The 16498-nt window shown below is 42.3% G+C and overlaps 2 protein-coding genes across 4 annotated transcripts; one reads left to right on the top strand and one right to left on the bottom strand.

Moving 5' to 3' along the window:
- Positions 1-1894: 1894 nt before the first annotated feature.
- On the top strand, positions 1895-14450 carry LOC131682301 (centrosomal protein of 97 kDa). Its single transcript, XM_058963685.1, has 8 exons — positions 1895-2053; positions 2263-2423; positions 2490-2750; positions 2809-3005; positions 3068-3438; positions 3492-3788; positions 3856-4056; positions 11959-14450. Exons 1-8 carry the CDS (start codon positions 2050-2052, stop codon positions 13152-13154), a joined length of 2688 nt encoding a protein of 895 aa, XP_058819668.1. The 5' UTR covers positions 1895-2049; the 3' UTR covers positions 13155-14450.
- On the bottom strand, positions 14388-15215 carry LOC131682302 (probable RNA-binding protein EIF1AD). 3 transcript variants are annotated; one of them, XM_058963686.1, is made up of 2 exons: positions 15070-15215; positions 14388-15002 (listed from the first exon to the last, which is right to left on the bottom strand). In XM_058963686.1, the coding sequence occupies exon 2, from the start codon at positions 14982-14984 to the stop codon at positions 14529-14531; it is 456 nt and encodes a 151-aa protein (XP_058819669.1). In that variant the 5' UTR covers positions 14985-15002; positions 15070-15215; the 3' UTR covers positions 14388-14528. The 3 variants fall into 3 exon arrangements, with proteins under 3 accessions (XP_058819669.1, XP_058819670.1, XP_058819672.1); XM_058963687.1 differs by having other exon boundaries at positions 15057-15208; XM_058963689.1 differs by having other exon boundaries at positions 14388-14994; positions 15070-15196.
- Positions 15216-16498: the final 1283 nt, after the last annotated feature.

Below are 16498 nucleotides of genomic sequence, written 5' to 3'. Positions count from 1 at the left end.
AAAAGTTAACTTTGGAAAAATTACGACAAATTTATCCAATCTCAATCCATTTTTGCTCGAAAATCGACCAATTTGATGTAGCTGGCAACTATGTCTGCTCTATTACGAATCTTTCTATTCTGGTAACAAAATTTATGTTTTTGTTTTGATTTGTTCCTGCAGTTATGCCACGGGTAATATTTTGTTTTGGTTTTATCGAACACTGAAACTGTAAAAATGTGAATTCATTTTTTTTATGACACATTTCAAACCATCCTCGGCTAGGGGCAGATCACTTGTGATGCATTTTGGAAAATCAGCGAAATTAAATGCATTTTTTTCCATCAAAATAGAAATTCAAAATGTATTTTGCGTTGCGTGCAATGTTTTTGCGTTGCGTGTAAGACGTCAAAGCCCAACAAAAAACTAACCCCATATTCAACACAACGTCGAACAAAGTGGATCAGCGTAGGACGATTGTTACACAAACTTTTGTGCGAGGGAGTGCAAAGTTTATGAAAAAATGGAAATTAAATGCATTTTTTCTAATTTGATGCAAATTTGTTATACATTCCTAGAGTGATCTGCCCCTAGATCCTCGGCCATTCCAAACCATTATTAAGTAATGTTGGAAAACCGAATTCAATCCGAGCTAACCAATGACAATCTATCAATCCACACAGAATTTTAGATTATAAGTTCATCTTATAAACAAATCACGATGTGTCGTTATCTCCTCGTTGTACACACACATTTAGATACTGAAATGGCAAGCGTGTGCTTTTCATGCGTTTTACTATTGAACCATTTCATGTGTTTTCCACAGGTTTAGTTTTTTCTGTGTCAACTCAACTAACATGAAATACGAGGTAGCTGATCTGGATAGAAAACACGATAGTCATTATATTAAATAAAAGAGTGGAAGTATTTGAAGAGCGATGTTTGCCCGGTGTGTTTATGTACTGTCTTAATACGGAAGGAGTTCCATAATCAAATCAATCGTTGCGATATTGATATAAAATATACCCGGTACCGAAAACCTCTGACTAACTAAGGGGTCACAAAAGAAAGCTCAATATCTCGAGAAAAAACTGTCAGCACAGCGTACAACAGAGCACAGACGTCTACATCGATCTTTTAACTTGTGTAAGAATTAGGGGCTCTAATTGGGACATGCTAGTATGGTGGCGCTAGTATTTTAACAGATACTCATTCAAATATTTACATAAGTATTATAAACTTATTTATTCGAACACGGATGTCTATTCTCTATGTTATTTACTTCTGGAATATAATTTTTCCAGTTCGTTTTCTTTATTTTGAACTTAAATCCTTGCTTTACTTAAAAAAACATCAAGGGTGAAACACTCAAAAATAGAAAATAATTCCGGTAATACGCGATGCAACGAAATACGAATTCCTATTGAATGTTTCTATATCAATCAAGAAAACGAGTTTTTTTTATCAATTGCATACCGTATTTGTGTAAAACTGTGTTATATTTACCTTTAAATATGAAACAGAACAGGCGTTCTATAGCATCAAATCAGGAAAAAAATCCTCATTGGTTTGATACAAATAATGAGCGCTAGTTTTCGGATCCATCGGACTACGTTTTGCGATTGAGAGCCAGTGGCAAAAATCAAGCTGCGCTTCTTAACTCATAATGAAAATGTACAATCCTAATTATTCATTAATGCAAAACAGGTTGTATCAATTGTTTTATGGTAATGTGTTGTATTTCAAAATGAATGATGTTCGCAAATACAGAAAACTCCCAAGGTTTAGAATCGGGAGAATCGCCCTTTTGATAAAAACAAACTAAGAGGCCCAAGATTTTATATTTGCACCCCTGCTGGATGCTCACCCATCAGGAAAAAAACATCGCATCATATAAAGCAGTAACAACAAGCATAAAAATCTCACCCCGCTTATGCTCTCAGACGCCTCACTGATGTTTTTATGTATAGTAGTATGTAGACGCATAAAAGGATAGCAAGAAAAGCGAAACAAGGATAATTTTGACGTCTTTTTAGGAAAAAAGTGTTGTGCAAGTCTGAATTAAGAAAAATGGGTAAGTTTGTTGAGCAAATTATTGAAAATATGATATTAGGCTTATTTTCGAGCACCAATCGCTATCACAAATTATTACATTGTTGAATATTACGATAACGTGCTGAATGAAAGCTGGACAATGTGCATGCATGCTAACTGGAGCATTCTTTGTTGCAATCGCTTTATCTTCAGTCAATACAAAGTCAATAATAATATTTTCTTTATCAGAAATTGAAGCTGATTCTCAAAAGTGTGTACTCGATCTATCGAAAAAATGTTTGAAAAAGATTCCGAAAACAGACGACGCCCAGCAGTACAAAGTGTTGATCCTGGACGACAACGAGTTGCAAAAAATTGACAATATCGATTCTTATCTTAAAATTGAAAAGGTAGTAAACATACCTAACTATGTTATATCACGTTAACAGCTAATTCATTTTTTTGAACTTTTGCAGTTGTCTCTGTGCAAAAATCAACTACTGCGGATGTATGGCGTTTGTCGACTGCACTGTCTGCGGGAATTGAACCTCTCCTATAACGGCATTCTCACGATTGAGGGTTTAAAGGATTTGAATCAATTGACACATTTGAATCTCGAAGGAAATAATATCAAAACGATTGAACATTTGAACACTAACACAAATCTGGAATTTCTCAACCTTTCGGAAAATAGCATTGCAATAATCTCAGATATTTCGTTTTTGAAGAATTTAAAGGTATACCAGATTTTTTCTTCTTGCTTCACTTGCTTATATCCGTATTCTTTATTTTTAGGAACTTTACATGAATGGCAACCGAGTAGCTCATTTGAGGCAATGCGACAAATATTTACCCCAGTCGCTAGAAACATTAACTCTGTCGAAGAACAATATTTCAGACTTGAACGAAATTTGCACGTTGAGTCATTTAAACAATCTCAATAGTGTTACCATAGCGGATAACCCGTGTGTTCAGATGACAGGAAACTCGATGTTGGTTCTATTGAAGAGTGGATCGAACTTTTCAAGATTTATTCTTTATTATTATATTTTAGTGGTTTCGATTATCGCCCTTTCGTGCTAAATTGGTGCATGAGCGTAAAGATGATCGATGGATTTGTGGTGACAGCGATCGAAAGCTTAAAAGCCGAATGGTTATACAGTCAAGGACGGGGCCGTCAGTTTCGAATTGGAGACCAAATGGCGTTAGCTAGATATCTAAGTACGGTTTGTCCGTTGTCTGGGGAAGCATTGGAAAACGAAAACGAACGAAAGTTACGATTGATTTTGAGTAAAGCTCAACAGCACCAGCGTCAACTGCAGGAACAAAATTCAAGCGGTGGTGATGGGTCTGTGACTCCGGTGAATAACTCACCATCTTCTCTAAGACGAAAAGGTCAAACGAGTAGAATTCAGTCACCCAGAGGTAAGTAGTTTAGGTTATTTGACAAGATAGAATATTTTCTTGTTTGTTTTCAGTTACTCGTTTGAGCGGAAGACAAAACTCTCCAGATACTATGTCCAACAGTTATCATGGGAATACTTCCAGTAATTTGATGACTTCCAGCCAAATCGATAACTCTGGCAATAGTCAGTTGTTTGAGCTTACCAAATCATTAATTGATAACATAACTTCCGATAACATCATGTCCCAGAGTTTGGATCCAAATATGTTAAATAGTAGCGGTACAGGAAACAATCTAATAAATGCATCGATGCACGAAAGCATTATTTTGTCAAAGCAGTCCAACGCTGGCGGAGCAAATTTATACAACGGTATTGAGCGCATCCGAATATTCGTAGTTTAAGTCCAAGAAACTTAATACGTTTTGAACTATTTTAGATCAACCGCCAGCGACTCCAGTAATCATGGGAGGGCCACTTGCTGCCGCTTCAAAAATGGTACCGGTACCGGAATCGTTGATGAGTCCTGATTGTGGACCGACTACTTCACCGGCCACGATTGTACAGCGCAATCTGCAACATTGCACTAGTCAACCACACCCTCAAACACCTCAGATCCCTAAGGCTATTAAAACCAAAGGTAGGGAACGCATTTCTATGGTATACATACCCATTCCGGTTTTATTTCATTTTTTTCGCGCGCTGTAAAATTTAAACTCTTCATTGATTCACATTTCAAGGGCAAATACGGACTGTATTTTTTCGTTACATGGTATTATCATAATGCACTTAGGGCCGATTTCTTCACCCTCGCTTAACTTTTAAACCAGGTTCATCAGTACGTTTAAACCTGACTTAAGCGCTTAGCGAGGGTGAAAAAATCGGCCCTTATTAATTAAGTTCAACCTTTTATTCATATATTTTTGCATAGCTGTATCCGCAAATTTTCGTTGTCACTCACTCACTTTATTTTCAATCGGCAATATAATCTATGGATTCCACAGGGTAGTGCTCTAGAACAATTTGTGTTTATCCTATACATTAACGACATAAAGATCAATGATCAATCTTGGATGAATAGCAAGTAAAGTATTTCACGGATGTACAGTTTTGTTTATCATCGTTGATAGGTTCAATTGTTGCATCAGACTTACGAACATTGAACTAGCAAAGTTTAGTGATTGTTTGAAGTGGAAAAAACTGAATATTACTAAGACCATTACTAATATATGATGGTAACTACGTGATCGAGAAATGAAAGTACTAAACAATAGTTGAAATAGATGGAGCGATGGTTAAATGAGTTGCAACTATCAAATAGCTTGAGATCACATTGTTCGAAACTCAGTTTCAATTAGCGCATGAACTAAATACAATTTTGTACAGAATTCCAAATGGAATAGTATTTGTTGCACAATCGTGTATGAAAGAGATGTGCACCGGTACAAACCGAACATGCTGGCAACCTAAGATGGTTAAGCCACTGAGAACTGACATACAAGTAAAGTTTTCAATGTGTGTAAGAAATAAAACTGTCATTTCGAAATGCCACCAGCAAGTAGCAACTTGCCACTAGCCGGTGCTACGATCGGCCAGCACACGCTATTAGTGGCGTAGTAAGAAAAAAATTTAGAGAGCAGGAAAAAACTGTCCAAACCAACAACTCAGGGAACGGGTTTGGGCAGCCAACCGACCCGCTAAAACAACTACTCTTGCACGGAACATAATTCCTCCCCGGAACTACGGCATTACTTCGGGGAGAGATTTTTTAATGTGTACAGCACACACATCAATCCAATAACTTAGTAGTTAGTTGATCTTGGTTTACAACGTGGGAATTCCTGTATGGCAGCTGGAAAGCTAGCAGTGGGTCGAGGATCAGTGCTCTTCCGCTACGAGGACAATCTGGGCGGAAAACTTCAAGTTGTCTAATTTACTGAGCCCTTGTTTCATTTAGAACCATTTTGAGCTCCCGACTTGTTTGTGAATTACTCGGTCTAGTTCCTGACGATGAGTCTAGCCTACTCCAACGATGAATTCTAACCAACCAGTCAGGTGCCGAGGTCAGTTCGGCGATTCCGGTGGAACAGGGTGTTCGGTTCGCTAGTGCCCCGACGACCCGCGACTCGTGGTGTCTTTTCGCGGTGTACTCAGTTCAGTCCCCGGTGGTGTCTACGCTGACCGAGAGTTCCGCGGGGAAAGAAGTTCTCCCGATACCGATTCTTCTTTGATTTTCGCTCTTTATTTCTCTCGGGCAAACCGGTGGGTGCTGTGGTCGGTCCGGCGATTCCGGGTGGAGCGTGGCGTCCGGTTCGCTGGCGCCCCGGCGACCCAAACCTGGTGCTCTGTCGCTGTGTACTCGACTAGTCCCCGGCGGTGGATCTAGTCTACTCCGGCGGAGAGTTTCTGCGTCACAACTCCGTTGACCGTGTTCCGCGTGTTTACGTTCCTTGTCATTCTGTAGACCGAGTTAATATCCGGTCCTCTCGTTTCAAGCATATCCCTGTGCGTCGCTTCGAGTCTCGAACATTTGAAGACCACATGCTCCGGTGTCTTCCCGACGTTCTCACACTCCGTTGCGTACCCTAACCGCTGAAGCAGCCGTGGCCCGACAGGAGCTGTGTCTGGTGGAAGTTCATCCCTCCGTGCTTTCTATTGATCCACGTCAACATTTTTGGGGTGAGCCTGTAGGTCCACCTTCCCTTCTCCGTATTGTATTTGCTAGCACTATCTCGCGTTTAAAAGTGGTCCTAGCCGTCCGGAATGTCACCTTACATTCTTCTCTGACTTGCTCTCTGAACGCGTCTTCCGGATCTTACGCAGGCAGCACGGAGGATGATGAGCCTTTCGTTCCACCGATACGCCGGATGCCGGCAGTTCTTCAGCTCCATTTCCTTGGCATTGTTACATCACATGCCCTCGCTATTGTTTCCGACAGCTCATCGGCACTCGGAATTGGAGTGACGCTGTCCACAAATGGTCCTCACCGAAGTGCTTTATTTTCCAGTTCCGCTCGCCAGTCCTCACTTTCAGCGTCATCGTACAATTTCGCCCACCAATGGGTGTTTTTTTTTACAATAGAGAAGACGTTTACGTACTAACCCAATACACGCGCTATTAGTAGGTGTCCAAGCTATCACACGGGGTGTACTGGGGGCGAGTCGGGCTCGAATGGTGACGCTGCCATCAATATCGACTAAACTCCATCGTTCCCCCCAGGGACTACCTCTCGGTATTACTTCTGGGGGGATGGCTATACTTGATGTACTCATTCACTCTCACTCACGCGTTCATACGTCCTGTATGAGGCTTACTTGGGTGCTCTCTCTATCGCACCTTGATTCACTCTCTAACACTCCACATGAGGCTGACTTTTGTGCTCACCTTTTTCGTTCCTTGCGAGGCTGACTTGTGTTCTCACCTTTCTCATTCCTTGCTAGGCTTACTTTTGTGCTAGCCTTTACCATACCATGTGAGGCTGACTTGGATGCTCATCCTATCACCTGGTTCACTCTCGATCGTACCACACTATTATACCCCTGTCGCTCCCCTGGCATCCCATGTGGGACATTTTTCTTAGGCCCCACTTCTGGCATTCCATGCGAGGCTGACTTGTGTGCTCACCTTTCTCATTCTTTGCTAGGCTTACTTTTGTGATAGCCTTTACCATACCATGTGAGGCTGACTTTTGTGCTCACCCTTAACATGCCGTGTGAGACTGACTTGGATGCTCACCCTTTCACTCCTCTGCCACGCCAAGAGGCATCGATAGCTAAGTCCTAACATACTACGCTACGACCCTCCCATCTTGGCATGAGGCAGTCCACATATACGCCTATACACTCGCTCTTCTGCCTTGCTTCGGGGTGGCTGGGTTTACCCCTTACGCGGTTGCCAGTCGCTGCGCCAAACCTGTCTCAGCATGAACAGACCTCACTTTTCTGCGCTCGGCCTTTTTCGCTCCAACTAACCAATCACTAGTTAGTCGTGCCCGTCGTCTGTTGCTCGGTGTGCCAAATTACCTGTAGCCTACAGGCAATCTGGGTGGTTGCAGTCGAGACTGCGTTCCACTTCTCCACCGATTGACACATCCGCTGAATAAGGGTATCAGGGGTTGTGTCCCAGCCACAGACGTCAAGCATTGCTCTTCTTTCGACGTCGAAACGAGGACATACGAACAGTATTTGTTCGGCAGTTTCGTCTACACCTGGGCAGTCCAGGCAGACTGGAACCTCCGCGTGCCGGAACCTGTGGAGGTACTGTCGGAAACAGCCATGGCCTGACAGGAATTGTGTCAGATGGAAGTGAACTTCTCCATGGGGTCTTCCCACCCAGCTCGATATGTTAGGTATCAGCCGATGAGTCCACCTACCTTTCGAGGAATTATCCTACTCACACTGCCATCTGGCGACCGAGGTCACTCTGGTGCGCTCGCGGGCTCCTTTATTTCCACATAGCTCGAAGCACTCCTCATCTTCCCGAATGACCAGCCCGACTGGTATCATACTCGCTATCACGCAGGATGCATCGTGTGATACCGTGCGGTAGGCAGATATCACTCTGAGGCACATCACGCGGTAGGTGCTCTCCAGTTTCTGTAGGTAACTAGTTACCCTCAGTGCTCTTGACCATGACGGGCCGCCGTACCTGAGGATAGATACGGCAACGCCTGCCAGTAACCTACGTCTACTGGCGCACACCTTTGAGCTGTTGGACATCATCCTCGATAGTGCCGCAACAGCAGTCGACGCTCTCTTGCATGTATAGTCGACGTGGCTGCCGAAGGTCAGCTTGTCGTCTATAATGACTCCGAGAGACTACAGACTCCGCTGTGAGGTGATCACGACTTCTCCCACATGGATAACTTCATGTTGTACCGACTTGCGGTTGTTGACGATAACTACATCCGTCTTATGCTGAGCGAGCTCGAGGCCTCTCGCGTTCATCCATTCCTCCACCGTGTTGATCGCGTGTTCTGCAGTTAGTTCTACCTCAGGGATTGACTCCCAAAAAAAACTCCATGGTTACGTCGTCGGCAAAGCCGACGATCTTGACCACAGGAGGGAACTTTAGTCTCAGAACCCCGTCATACATGAGGTTCCATAGAACCGGGCCTAGGATCGAGCCCTGCGGGACTCCGGCGGTAATCAAAACCCTTTTCTGACCGGCATCGGTCTCGTATAGCTACGCGGTTCTGGAATTAGCTTTCCAGGATCCGGTACAGACCCACCGGTAGGCTAAGCCGGTGTAACGAGAGCGCGATGGCATCTCAGCTTGCGCTGTTGAATGCGTTCTTCACGTCAAGTGTCACTAATGCACAGTATCGAATGCCTCGCATTTTGCATTGGATCGCTATCTCGGCAGTCTTTATCACTGGACTTGCCCTTTCGAAAGCCAAACTGGTTGTTTGACAGGCCGTTCGTACCTTCTGCGTACGGGGTTAGCTTGTTGAGGATAATCCTCTCAAGCAATTTGCCAGTCTTGTCGAACAGCACCAATTTCTGCCTTTTCCATTATCGGGGAAACGGCACTGGTCAAGGCATCTCTGCATAGCTAGCCTGAACATGTTCGGGTTCGCTATGATCGCTGCCTTGAGAGCGCTGTTTGGAACTCCATCCGGCCCTGGAGCTTTGTTCATTGCTAGGGATTTAGCCACTGTGAGTAGTTCTTCATTCGTCACCGGAGCCACCATTTCGGCCGTGCCCGCACTGTCTCGTTGTGCAGGTGGCCAGAGGCTTGTGGCTCGAGACGGGAAGAGTACTTCGATAATCGTCGCCAACCGGTCCGGAGACCGTTCTGCTGGTGAAGAGCCCCCTTTGGTCTTGGCCATCACGATCCTGTAGGTGTCACCCCACGGATTCGCATTGGCACTCTCACACAGGTTGTCGAAACACGCTCTCTTGTTGCTTTTAATGGCCTTGTACAGGGCCAATTTCGCAGCTCGAAACACTTCACGGCGGTTCTCTCTTGCATCCTCGGTGCGGGCTCTTTGCATCCTACGTCTAGCTCTGAGGCAGGCTGACCGTAGAGCTGCAATCTCGGCACTCCACCAGTATACCGGGCATCTACCGTTTCTTGGCAGTGTTTTTCTCGGCATAGTGGCGAATTGTTCTAAATCCCGTAAAATGCACTGCAATCACCTTTTCGAGGAAAAGAGAATCTATTTGTTTCGACTACAATCTCTCAGGACTGCTTATTCTGCGAGAATGTAGCGTGAAGGATCTTGGAGTGATGTTAGATTCCAAACTCACTTTCATGCAACATAGGCCGGGCATCACGAACCCTGGGGTTCATCATCCGCTGTCAAATCATTCACGGATATATACTGCCTAAAGAGCCTGTACTGTTCCCTAGTCCGGTCATCTCTCGAGTATTGTTCGACGATTTGGAGCTCGCACTATATGAACGGTTGTGACCGAATTGAATGTATTCAACGCAAGTTTGTACGATTCGCCCTGAGACAGTTACCCTGGCGGGATCGTTTTAGACTCCAGCATCGCAGAGACACAACAAGAGCTCTAGTAGTCGCCGGCCTGTTGTCAGCGCACATCGATTCTCCAGCCTTGTTCGAACGAGTAAACGTCCAAGCTAGAGGAACTAGGGCGTTGCGCAGCAATAATCTTTTGAGTGTACCTCTTCGGCGGTTCAACCACACAGCGAATGCGGCCATCACTGGATTACAGCGAACTTTTAATCGTGTGTCACACCTTTTCGACTTTAATTTAACTCGTAATGTGATTAGGACAAGGTTTTTGATTTTTTTTTAAAGTTTTTAGATTAGGACATCATTATTGGGGCCGATTGCGGACTGTTAGTGTGGACACATAATATTTCAAAATCGTGGTTATCGATCCATTGTATGTACTATGTGCAAATCGTACTGAATATGTAATATACATTTCCACCATTGTATTGAACAGCCATGGAATCGTAGTTGGGACAAATGGCACAATTGCACCACTAGGTGGATTAAAACAGGTTTTTAAATTTTTGTTTTCGTCCTCTTTCTGGCATTTCAGGTCTTAGCTTCAAGCTGCTACCTAGGCTCGTAGTCAGTGATGCGAACGGTACCGGTAAACTACATTTACATTTGCACAAACCGTACAGCCCGCTACAGCGACACATCATAACTGCTCTTGCCAGAACGTAAGCCAAACCGAGTACACTTTTCCTTACAGCAGTAAAATACATTTTTGTTTTACTGCTGTACTCCGACTACTCGGTGAGAGTGTGGCGTAGTAAAGTTCGCCCTCTCGCTTTGTGCACTTTTCTCTGCATAGTCAAAGGGAGCGGCCTGCACACGAAAGCGTTGTTGCCGGTCGTGGCGTAAATGAACCGCATTCATTGTCGTTGTTTGTGATTAAAAATATTAAAAGTGTAAAATAAGGAAAGAGAAGCTATACCGCTCGCGCCTTGTGGTTGTACTGGGGGCACTATTTTTTGTAATGTTACTGCTTTGCACACAGGCCGCCATACAGCGCTGGGCGTCCTGCACTAGCGAACGACAGCAGCGTCGTATGAGAAAGGAGAATGTAGGCAGAATTATTACAGCCGTAGAAAAGGTAAGCATTTTGCATCCTTGCTCGTAGTAAGTCGCTCCTATATCCATGGTTACCTTTACAAGCAATGAATTTGCATTTGCCCATCCGTGGCAGAGTAGTGAAATGGCGTGGCTGTCCGTGCTTCAAATTTGATGAAATCCTTATTCAAACTCGTGTTATGCCGCCAGTATACCATAATTAGGATCTGGTATCGGTCCCAATGTGGCACTCCAATTGGGTTAGGGTGCTTTTTGCTAAAGTCTTGGATAAAGGCTAAGCGGCGCGGCATCGACTGGCTTTGACGGAGCTGCATACGGATTTATATGGCTCTTACAGAGGTTTAGCAGAGCCCAACTTTGCCTTACCCCACCATGTCCTTGCTCCCCAAGCCCTGAACTTCTGTCTCTGCTGCCCCCGTATTTACCCATTTGTCTAAAATTGTTTGGAAGTAACACCGATTATGTCAAACAAGGGCGTGTTTACAAATTCGTATAAATCCAATTATACATAGTTATGAAGTTTTGAGGGTTGCACTCAAATATCATAAATAATTTAAGCTCTATCGTTGTGTGTAATAAAGGAAAAATATTATTCTTTATGTAATTACCCGAACATCACCAGTCTTAAAGAAAACACTATTGGGGTCTTTTAGTGTATAAAGAAATACACAAACAGGTGCATAACATGCTATTAATTGTGACAATACGTACTTACTTGCGCGTTATACGCTAGTACAAACTTTAATCCATAATTCTGGCAATGTGAGAAACCGTGCAAAAAAACATTTTTTTGTTCAATTTTAGTTTCCTTATTATTCGGGTATCAATACTTCCCCATAGTGATTCCACGATTTTCATTTAGTCGACGCTTGCTGCGGTGTTAGTTAGTTCTGATGTTACGTTGAGAATGTCACATTATGTTTTCATTAACAATTCCTTTCATTGGTACATACGAAACAATACTTGGAATATTCTTCAGTTATAGCTTGCTTATTTTTGCAGATAACTCTCGAGCCGCGGGAACTCCAATGAGTACCGGAAAAACATCAAGCCCACGGCCGACAAAGCGCAGTACTTCGACAAACAATAGCACCAGCAACAGTGTCAGTAGCGAGCGTTCATCTCCATCGCTGTCTCCTCGCAAAACAATGATCAACATAAGTAACAACCATTCGCGAACCCTATCGGCCCAATCAAAGCCTTCGGCGCATGCCACACCCCCAGATGGAGGTTCTAGCAACGCTGTCAGTTCGGATGAAGATAGTGAAGCAATCAATATTGATAAGTTGAAAACTATACGTAATAAGGTGGCTCAGCAGACTGGTCATGTTCTTGCCAAAGCTAAGGAGAAGGTCAGCGTAGATGGTGCGGCTAGTATCAACAACAAAACCACCGAAAATTCCGCAATACTGATTCAAAAAATATGGCGAGGTTATCGGACACGGAAACGTGGTCAAAGTATAGCCGAAGTTTTACAGAAAAAACGGACTCAGGATTACATTTTGAAACTCACCAAGGATATGGAAATGACGAAGACGGCATTGGAGAACGAACGTAAGATACAACAGTTGCAAATGCAGGCCATCAATGCTCTCTGGAAGAAAGTTTCCGCAATGCAGCCAACTCAGTCCGCAAATGGCACGACCGATACAATGAAACTTGATGTGATCAACAATGAAAATAGTTCTGTTTTAGTGGTTCAAGATCTTACAAAGACGTGTTCAATGTTGATGAATCAAGTGCAACAGTTGCAAACTTCGGTTCGAGATATCGTAAATTGCATGCAGTTCTTTGCCAACTTACCACAAGGGAGCACTACTTTGTCATCAACGGTTTTAGATGCCACTGAGAATTCCAAAGGTAGCTGTGAAACACAAACCGAAATAGTGGCGGTTCACACTCCGCAGGTGGAACAGTTGCCTGCATTTCCTTTTAAATCGTCATCGAGCAAACTGACTCGGCCATCATCACTGCCAATCAGTTCTTCAGAGACTTCACCAAAGATCACCTCGCAGGATGGCAAACCTATTATCGAGGAAGAAGAGTTAGACCCAAAGGAGGCAGAAACAGGGGAAGAGGTTGTGGTGGAAATTGAAGCCGATCCCGGAGATACAGAGGAGAACGACGATGGTGAGCAGAAGGAACAGGACGAGAGGGAGCTGGAAATTAAAAGTGATGTACTAGTGGCAACGAATTAACTATACTGTGGTTGTAGATCTAGTTATTTGTAGAGACGCTGTATATTTTTTATGAATGCCTTTATAAGTTTTAACTCAGTTCAAATTACTATTTTTGTTAATTAATTTTAAGTGTAGAAATGTTACTCGCACTGATATTCAGTTTGCATTATCCCTACAAGAGGATGATAAAATGTACATTCCACCATGAATCACAATATGACAACTTCCATTTATTTTAAAAGGTAACATTCACAGAAGGATTTGCCTCCTTTTACTTTTGTTTGGATTTCATTCTGCCATTGCTCTTATTCATTATGGTGCGAGCAGAATATATTGTAACACGTGTTTTTCGCATCATTTTAACCCTTAACGCGCAAGACCTTTTTGAAATTTACTGTTTCAATATTTAATTATTTAATGGTTATTTGAGATATTTTTATTCGACGTTACGCATGAAGAATTAACGATTGATCAATCACCTTTCAAAAATATGTTTCAACTATGGCTAAGCCTTTATCACATACATGGCTCAATGTTAGATTCATTTCAATTAGGTTGACGAGAAAGACCATTTTTCGACATTTGGCGCACGAATAAAAGTCTGATCGATACTAGGGTTGATGCGACTATGTTTGTCTTACGAATTCAGTTGAGTTATTGCAGTATAATCATTTATTTGAAGATTTTTATCATTTTGTTTTCTAGTATACAAACAAGCATTGAGAAGATTTCTATCTATTTGTTAATGCACTGCGCGCCATATTTTAAAGTGCAAATTGTAGACATTTAAAAATATTTTCATGTAGATCGTAGATTTCAAATGAAAAACACGTTTTACTAGGATAATGGAAGTTTTACCTGTAACAGTAATAGATGGGAATTTCATACTCTGCGCAATTTATTACATTCCCGAATAGCTTTGATGTAGGTAATTCACAGGAAAAAAGTGCTCTCTATCTCTCTGGTCTTTAAGAAGCAGTTATTTGCTAGAAGTAAGACAGATCATTAAATAAACAAAACAAGGAAATGCTTTAGCAGCTGTTCCAATTGTGTACTATGGCAAACCAAAGAACAGAAAAATACACTTACTATGAAGCAAACAAGAACAGCTCAGCTTACATTTTAATGTTATCGAAAAAATACTACAACAAAACAAGCCAAACATAAAACCTGCAGCTTTTTAATTATTTATTATAACGGATTCAAACACTACGTGACTGTATAAAACCACTGAGAAATAAAACGGCTAGGTAACTACAATTTCTTGATCTCTGTGCAAGAAATATATTTCTTATATTAAAGCCAACTGATTTAGATCCATCTGTTTTACTGTGTTAAATTCCGTGCCGATCGTACCATCAGACTGATCAACCGAAAAGGCACAATAACGTCTTAGTTGTCCTCGTCGCTTTCGTTACCGGTAGATTCATCGCTGTCACTGTCAGCATCAACAACTCTTCGGTTAGTGTTCCGAACCAGCCCATCCTCGTCAAGATCATCTTCGTGTTCGCGCTTTTTGGTAAAACGCTTAGGCCAGATACCTTCCTTCTCGAATAGTTTGATATGCTCCGCAGTCAGGATGCGGCAGATTTCAGCTTTCACTTTGTTGCCTTCCTCTATAGGTTCGACCAATACGAAGTCGCCTCGTTTGATCCACACGTTCTTGCGAAACTTCACTGGCATTAAGACCAGAAACCGTTCATCTTCCTCGATTCCAGTTTCCACTTCATGAAGGTTGTTGCCACGGCTGGCTACCACTCGGACGATCGATTGGTTCTCCTTGGGAGCATCGAACTCGTCCGCTTCTTGCTCTTTCAAAATATGTTTGATTTTAGTCACACGGGACATTTTCAACTGTCTGTGGTACTAAAACGGAAGAAAGCTTAAATTTTGATCTCAAAATTTTATTTATGTTTTTACATCTACGGCTGACCTATAATACTTTTAAAGTACTGAATAACGTATTACAGAAGTTGATAACTATTTTATTCATTTGATTAAACCAAGAAATTCTAACGCGCGAACACGCAAATGCGGAATACAATACAACAAAACAATGTTTGCCATTATGTAGTGACATTTATCGCGATGTTTTTTTTTCACATCATGCGATGTATCAGGGTTGGATTCTATTCAACACATGACATTTTGGCATTGAAAGAGCAAATCGCGTGACGACGCATAGACAGCACTGTGGCGTTTTTGAGTTATCGCATAGTTCCATATCAACTTTTGAATAGGGCTAATAAGATTTGTAAAAAAATGTTTTGCTGATTTCTCTTAATTTGTTATTATTTCACCCTAGGGGCAGATCACTCTAGAAATGTACAACAAATTTGCATCAACTTTGCACTCCCTCGCAGAAAAGTTTGTTTAACAAACGTCCTACGCTGATTCACTTTGTTCGAGGTTTTGTTGAATGTAGGGCTAATTTTTTGTAGGGTTTTGACGTCTTACACGCAACGCAAAATACATTGCACGCAACGCAAAATACATTGCACGCAACGCAAAATACATTACGAATTTCTATTAGATTAGATTTCAACACAGAAGACATTTGAAAGTGATTCTACCAAGGGTAAAGATGTTGATTCATGCGTATCTTTCATGAAATTCAACTCGACAGCGGATTAGTTTACAAAAATCTCATTAGCCCTTTTGAAGAGTTGATATTGAGTTTATCTTCTTGACGAATATTGTTATTATAATTAATAACCAGTGCAGATAGAAAAATCTTACCCGATTTCATTCTGATCCTGATGTCGGCCATTTGAACTAGAGATGGTCGGGTTTCAAATTTTTCGAACCCGAACCCGACCCGAACCAGAGAGCATGAAAATTGAAAACCCGAGCCCGACCCGACCCCGAAATTATAAAATTTTAAAATACCCGAACCCGACCCGAGCCCGAACATTTTAAAACTTAAAAACCCGTACCCGAGAATGAAAATTTTGTAAAACCCGAACCCGACCCGACCCCAAGAATTTTAAAATTTGAAAACCCGAACCCGAAAATTTAAAATTTTTGAGCCCCGATCCGAACCCAATTTGCTAATACGAAGAATCAACCAAAGATCTCGAATATTTTCAATTCTAGGCACCCGAGCTGGACCCTAGGCTCATCTAAAAATAGTAGAATCATGCGAATCTGAAGTAGCACCATACGCAGTTACCTGCCTATGGCAAAACGAATCACTGGCGAGTAGAATCCGCATTTATATTTACTATTATTGAACGTCGAATTTGATATGTTCTGAGAAACTTATAAATCGTCGATATCTTAACCGGAAATTAGGTTCATAACAGTTTTTGCAACCGGCCGAGACGGTTGTGCCTCCAGGTGGAAGGTTTTGTTCTGGAGAG

Source organism: Topomyia yanbarensis, chromosome 2 (genome assembly GCF_030247195.1).
Source record: "Topomyia yanbarensis strain Yona2022 chromosome 2, ASM3024719v1, whole genome shotgun sequence".
Taxonomy (NCBI): Eukaryota; Metazoa; Arthropoda; class Insecta; order Diptera; family Culicidae; genus Topomyia; species Topomyia yanbarensis.
This window is presented reverse-complemented; position numbering and strand designations above follow the sequence as displayed.

Coding starts and splice junctions, on each gene's coding strand:
- LOC131682302 (XM_058963686.1), bottom strand. CDS start 14,984: ATGTCCCGTGTGACTAAAATCAAACATATTTTGAAAGAGCAAGAAGCG.
- LOC131682301 (XM_058963685.1), top strand. Junction 2,751..2,808: donor CGTTTTTGAAGAATTTAAAG/GTATACCAGATT, acceptor CTTTATTTTTAG/GAACTTTACATGAATGGCAA. Junction 4,057..11,958: donor TAAGGCTATTAAAACCAAAG/GTAGGGAACGCA, acceptor TTATTTTTGCAG/ATAACTCTCGAGCCGCGGGA.